Genomic DNA, 6,916 nt, shown 5'->3' with positions numbered 1-6,916 from the left:
ACGAGATAATCTTTGAAATTTACAAATGTACAATATATTTATAACATTACTTTCAGACAGCTTCAGTGCAAAGATATACATATAGTACATCATGATAATTGTTCATAAAAATAGCAATTGGCAATTTTGTCAAAAAACAAGGCATAGTTTCAACATACATCTCCAGCCACTGACTAAAAGATGTATATGTTTTTATAAAGCATTTGAATGTGAACCTTACTCTTCTGTTTATAAAAAATATATGTGCAAATGGATGTGTCTCATTTTCCCTAAATCAGTTACCTACTTACACAACAGAGTCCTCTTTAACAAGACTGGCTGTGTCTTTAAATGTATCCTCTGTTGCTGTATAAGCTAATGGCTGGTCTCTCTTCAGAGTAATCTTGGGAGGCAGTGAAGGAGAGGGAGGAGGGACATTTTCTGTGTCCTGTTGCTGTTCCTTTTCCATCTGAAACAATAAACATAAAATCAAAGTTTACATTCTAATGTACAAAATATCCAACCTTAACTTTCAGAAATGTCAACTAACTATTCAAATATTTAGCTGAAGTGTCACAGTATATGTTATTTCTGCAAGTCACCACCTGTAAAAGAAAGTCAAATGCTAATTCCACCTCAGAAGGTACAGCTGAGGAGATAAGCTACTCCAAACCTTCTCTGCACACTGCTACTTCTGTTTTAATGGTTAATGTCAGGAGTAACTCGATTTGTCTATATGCACATACCTGAGTGTAGACAACACTAGCAGTACTACTGTTTGTAAATCACTATTTACAAACTTCTAAGTTTTGGGGAAGTAAATCCTCTGGCTTCCTGAACTCTCTCACCTTGTTCGGGCATCACTAGAAACCCAAATTTTCCATAAAATGCAGCTAAGTTTTAGTCTCATGACTGTGCAACTGAGGTTCTTAGGTCACTTAGGCTTTCTGTAAATTTTAAACTGTACGATGAAAAAAGACTGAAATTACTGGATCAAGTCAGTAGAACTTAAAGTCTTCGTACCCAACCATGGGAGAATTCTTCCAACACACATAGCACTAGCTGGCATAACATCTTAAAAGAACTGGCTCCTTTGACTGCATGGATGGAAAAAATTGGGCTGTTATGGAAGCAGGGCTGCAGTATGCAGAGCCACTCAATTTTTGTGCTATGCTGAATCCAGGAATGAGAGGGCACTAGACACTTTATCCCCAGTAGTACAACAGTCTTTCACTTGTGCTGGGACTCTGAGCTTTACTACAATGCACCCGCAAGTGGAAACCAGCATGAGAGATCCTGGAGCAGGAGGTAGCCACTGTGCTTGGGCTGGGAAAGCTGGGAGGTGGGCAATGCAGCTGTGCTGCCAGCTGAGAACCTCATTTTGTACAAGACTTGATAATTTCTCTCTCAAAACTACTTCAGTACCATCTTGACCTAGGCTGGAATGTCTGTTCTGCTTCACTTAGCAACAGAATCTACCCATATCCTTTATCCTCTAAAAGCAAGAATGAAGTCCTGCAGTACATAAGCTGAAAAATAGCATTATACAATTTTAAGAAATACCTCTGCATATATTGGGTTTTCAAAATTAGTGTTTTGTTTCATTTTTCTCTTGAAGAAACTCCACTTTGATTCCTGAAACATAAAAATTATTAGAGCTTTATACATTTTTTGTCTCTATTTCTCAGCAAAATGACAGCGCAGTTGACAGATTTCACCTTCCTTGTCTGCTAATTTGGTGATTTCAGCTGGATGTTCTCATACTGACATGTAATTTTAATTAATTGCACTCCTTTAAATATTTCAAGGCCTGCTCAAGTTTCTTTGAGTTCTAACAATCTTTAGCATGATAAAACGTATGTGCAAGAGAAAAGGTGCACTGTCTAGAACCCTTTTTCTGCAGATGTAAGTATGAGTCTTATTTATTTCAACCACTTCAGAGACTCGTCACAAAAAGCAGGAGGCTACAACTAATATTTAAAATATTCATTTATACCACAATAATATAGACAGCTTCTACTTTCTCACTAGTCAACCAGCCTCACTACATTATTCAATAGATGTTTCTAGCAAAAGAAAAATAAATTCATCTTTTATTATCAAATTATATAAATTTTATTTATATAATAAACTTTAAGTCATACTATGCTTTAGTGTTCAAGGTTACCTCTTTAAATACTTTGCTATGTCATTCAAGTGACCTCTCCTTTAGTCTACATTATCCTTTACTATTGATTGTGTTTATCTGTTTGAAAGAACATCGAAACCTCAAATGAAATTAGAGCTGTTTTTTTTTTTTCTTAAACGAGGCATCTTCCCAAAGAACGTACATTTTAAATGTGATAGGAAGTAGGAAGGGAAACAAAATGGTTACATAATGCATCCAGTGCAATCCAACAGACATCTAAAGATGGACCACACACACATGAGGCCCAAGTTTCTTCTCTGCTGGATAATCAGCTATGGTTACTTTACCTGTAGCAGTATTCACAACACTAGACCAAAAGTGACTAACTTAATTCAGGAGAGCCTATCATTCCAGAAAAATAGATCAAAGGGGAGAAAAACTGACTTGAAAGCAACATGAGAGAAATTACTGAAGGACATGAAACTGCAATAGCAGGTTGAAGGAGATGTCATTTCAAAACTCATCACAGATACTTTTAAGTGCACAAGGTGTGAAGATAGTCCTGCAAACAAGCCACCATCAGCACAGATTGATTCTAAGACATAAATATGTATCTTCCTTTAATCATGAATAATCTAGATGAGGTAATACTTTAATCGTGACTGTTAAAATGTCCTATAAGAATACAAAAAAATGCTCTAAATATCCTTACTATTAATTTAAAATATAGATAAAGTTACAAATAAATGTGAAAAGACACTGACAGTACATTGCGACCAAACGTCTTATTTCAATTTTCAGTACCAAAAAGAACTGTGTTTTCACTGTTTTAAGCAAATACGCACTTTTTATTGGCTTTTAATTTTCACATTTTATAGGAAAAATATACTCTGCTGCTTCTATCAAGGTGTAATTCATCAGGGTTTTACAAATTCTTGTTGAAAACACAAAGTAAAATCTCAGTTATAATCATTTCTGCTCTGGAACAATGCCAATTTACAGCTCTTACAATACAAGTTTCAAACTAGTATCTGCCCTCAAAATGGAGCACAACACATGGTGAAAGGAAATCCTCTGTTCAAATCTATCATCTTCAAAATATCTTGGTGTGCCAAGCAGAAAGGGAGTCTTAATCTCAACAGATTCTTAACTGCATGCCATGGGCCCTTCTGTGCTTGCATTCCTTTCCTTTCAGTTCCTGACCAGTTCATGAAATCTCGTAAATATAGCCTGGTTAGTTGGACTTGATGCAGATTTTGTACCAGCTCCATAGGATTATTTAAACAGAATAGAAACTATAATGCAGTTTCCCTAACAATTCAGTTCCTCTGATTTGGAGCACAAAACAGACAAGGCTGCCCTAGACCATGCATATATACTACCTGAGGTGCATCCGTACTCTGAGGAGGTTCCTTTGGACTAGCAGATATTACAGAGGCATACACAGGATTTTCAAAATTTTCATTTTCCTTACTACCAACTGCTGTTACCTGTAGGAGAAGAAAAATCAACTTTCCTCAAACAAGAAAAGGAGGTCAAAAAGAAAATAAAGGGTGAAAGGCAAGCCGAAGTTTGTCTTACATGTGTTGGTTGAACAACTGTAACTGCACTGGTCCCACTGGCTCCACTATCTCTGGTTGTATACATGGGATTTTCAAATGTAATTGGCTGTTTCCCTGACTCTACTGCAAAGTTTTCATTCTAGGAAGATAAAACAAACAAACAACAAAAAACAGTAACTACAGCACAATAAACACGTCTGTATTCCTACAAAAAACTAACTAGTCCAATTCCCCATTTCTGGGAAAAACCCATGTTTACTTTCACAAAGGGTTAGACAAAATCTAGCATACATGTATATTAAAAGCATAATGTTAGGTTATTATCCACTGTTTTACTCTCTGGCTTAGCAGCATGGACCATTGAATGATCCAGTACTACTCTGTTTCCTACCTGGACAGAAAAAAACAAACAAACAAACAAAAAAAGTTGAATAGCTGACTCAAAGTATTTTATGATGAGGAAAGATGACTCCCAAAAATCACACCTTCAACACAGAGAAAATATCAAACAAAGCATAATCCCAAAATAATCATTTAATTTTAGAGGCTTCAAACTGACACACAAATTAACAAGCATTATCTGAAGTATATGAGAATTGGATTAATTCATTTTGTCCCAGCAGAGAGATTGCTATATTTTTTGAGACAAAGGAGAAATGCATCCCCTGAGTTAGAACACAAGAGTTATGTCAGAAATAAAATGTTTTACTTTTTTTTTTTTAATCAAATCTCTTATAAATTAATATTTTGCCATGTATAAACATTGTGTGGATAGCAAGTACTTCACACATACAGTGTCAAACATAGAGCTCAGCTACAGTGCTCGCAGCAGGTGGGCAAATGTGCTGACATGAGTATTTTGTAAGAAAACAGTTAGTGCCACATAGGCGTAGCCACCCAGGGCTAGCCAGCCAAGCATTATCAGGTAGAATGGTAATGCAAACAAGTACAAAATCCTACCCAGGCTCCCTTATCCTACCCCTTGTCACAGACCAATCACAGGAATAGTGGGGACTAATGCAGGAATAGTACATCAGCAAGTTCTTTAAACCTGCCTCACTTCTACAAATGACTGCCTCACTTGTACTACCTAACCATACCTCTTTACCATGCAGTTACCCTCCTGTTTGTTCCCTCAAATTAGCCTACCTTGGCTAAGAACAGCAACACTGAAAAATATCCCCCCAACATCCACTTATGCATATGTAATATTAGAATTTTAGGAGGAACATCCCACAGTTCTTTGCTGCTATAAACCAAACCCTGTGAATTCTTTCCCAGAGATGTACACAACGTTTTGGTTTTAATCTGAATGTATAGGGTGAAATAACGACATTTAAGTAGAAATGACTGGCATACAAATCTGAATGTTAATAGGAATGTAAAAAAATGCATCAGTTGGACTTCAGGATATGTTAATATTAGGCCAGAAAAATGGAAAGTTCCATAAAGTTCCTCCATGCATGAAAAAGACCTCAGGTAGTAATTCAAGCCAAATGTTCATGTGGTTGTTTCATTACAACAGCTGCTTAGTTTTAACAATTAATGTGCTTCTTTATTTAGAGAAAGGTCATGTGCACGTATTATGAGCTTGTCTTCACTCATTTTATTTCATGATAATTTACTGTCAGTTAAGTTTGATATTTATCTTTAAAAGTTGAGGGATTTTCCAGTGAATATTTTGCAAGCAAGCACTTTTTATTCAAACATACTTGAGATTTGATTTGTAGAAGTAAAAATCTTTTAAGCATTGTACTTACTGTGGGGGATATGTACTTACTGTGTGGGAATAGTTTTTCCCACAGAAAAACTATACAGCATAGGAAAACACAAAGACATGCTATTTCTCAGATGTGTATAACAAAACATGGATGAAATAGAGTTCCACTTGATGATGTCCCCCAAATTATTAAACCTGATTTGCTTAAACTTGCTAAAATAAGAAACTGCCCAAGTTGGTAATTTACTGTTTACTGCACATTTCAACCTGTTCTGCAAAACACAAAGATCCTCAAGAAATTCCTTGTTGCACTATTTTTAATTGCCTAATTGATTCCCTGTATATTCACACAATATGCTGAAATAGTAAAGCAAGCAATACATTTAATTTATACCATATACATCTTGAGAAAAGGTAGTCACATTACCTTTTTAAGAACAGTCTGCATTTGTCCCTGCTTTCAATGTACAAAACCTATTTCAGGAAATTATCTATTAATGTTCACTTCTTTTTCTAGAACACATTTATCATCTCACTATGTTTTTTACATAAAAGATTTGCCTCTATCAGCAGAAAATGACATTAGAAGAACATTACTGGAAAAAAAAAAAAAAAAAAAAAAAAGCTATTTCCAAATTAAACCTTACCATCTGCATTGCTCTGTCTATAGCAGATTCTCCTCCAAAACCAGAGACTCCTATGTCCATGCTCACATCTGCTCCAGATCGGAAAGTTACCCCATTGCCATTTTCAGTAGATTTTACAAGACTACTTAAACTGCAAAAATAAAAAATTAAAAAAAAAAAAAAAAAAAAAAAACATATTATACGGAAAGGAAGCTTGTAAAGACAGTTTCTTATAGTTGTCTTTCTAAACCATAGATGTCACTTGAAATTATTGCTGGCTATAAGCAAGCTAACAAGGGCACCAGCGGTTATATTCCAGCATTAGTTCAGCAGTTTCGTCTCACCTATTTTCCCATTCAGAACGATCACAAATATCTTTTTATGTGCCCATGCAGACATCAAATAGGCTCAAGAAATTACAGTTCCCCAAAATTTAACTACATTTTGACTACTCTTACTCTTATTTACAGGCAAATGTATGAATTCACTCAGAAGTTCAAATTCACTGAAACTGATAAAAAATGAAGCTGCAATGGCTTGTACAAATGCGTGGATATAATTCCAACAACACGTATACTAAAGATGTTTATGCATGCAAATCACGAAGATACCTAAATGACACTGTTTTCATATACGCAAATGTTCAATCTGCATAGAGATTTACAGTGACCACAAGTACACATTAGGTTTGCATGAGAAATGCAAACATGAGAACAGGAACACTGTCAGTTTCAAAATAATAGGAGCAGCCAAAGGTAGTGGTGCATAGCTAAACAGCAGAGCTTCTACCAGAACTCTGAGCAGGGAACTTCCCAAAACCATGCAGCCAACAAACTGCAGAGTTAACCTTTGAATTCCTTTTGCCCAATTTGCCATAAATTGAAGGAAGACAGCACTATTG

The 6,916-nt window shown here is 35.7% G+C and overlaps 1 protein-coding gene across 1 annotated transcript in view; it reads right to left on the bottom strand.

The window, feature by feature from the left end:
- Positions 1 to 286: 286 nt before the first annotated feature.
- Positions 287 to 6,916, bottom strand: part of LRP2 (LDL receptor related protein 2) — a gene marked incomplete at both ends in the record, with an annotated part of 116,183 nt that continues 109,553 nt past the window's right edge. Inside the window, 5 exon segments of the mRNA XM_084288772.1 lie at positions 287 to 448; positions 1,543 to 1,614; positions 3,490 to 3,597; positions 3,689 to 3,808; positions 6,037 to 6,166. Coding sequence (XP_084144898.1) covers positions 287 to 448; positions 1,543 to 1,614; positions 3,490 to 3,597; positions 3,689 to 3,808; positions 6,037 to 6,166 — 592 coding nt within the window.

Source organism: Netta rufina (genome assembly GCF_964035555.1).
Source record: "Netta rufina genome assembly, chromosome: 6".
Classification (NCBI taxonomy): Eukaryota; Metazoa; Chordata; class Aves; order Anseriformes; family Anatidae; genus Netta; species Netta rufina.
Note: the sequence above shows the minus strand (reverse complement) of the source record. Positions and strands in the feature narration are given on the sequence as shown.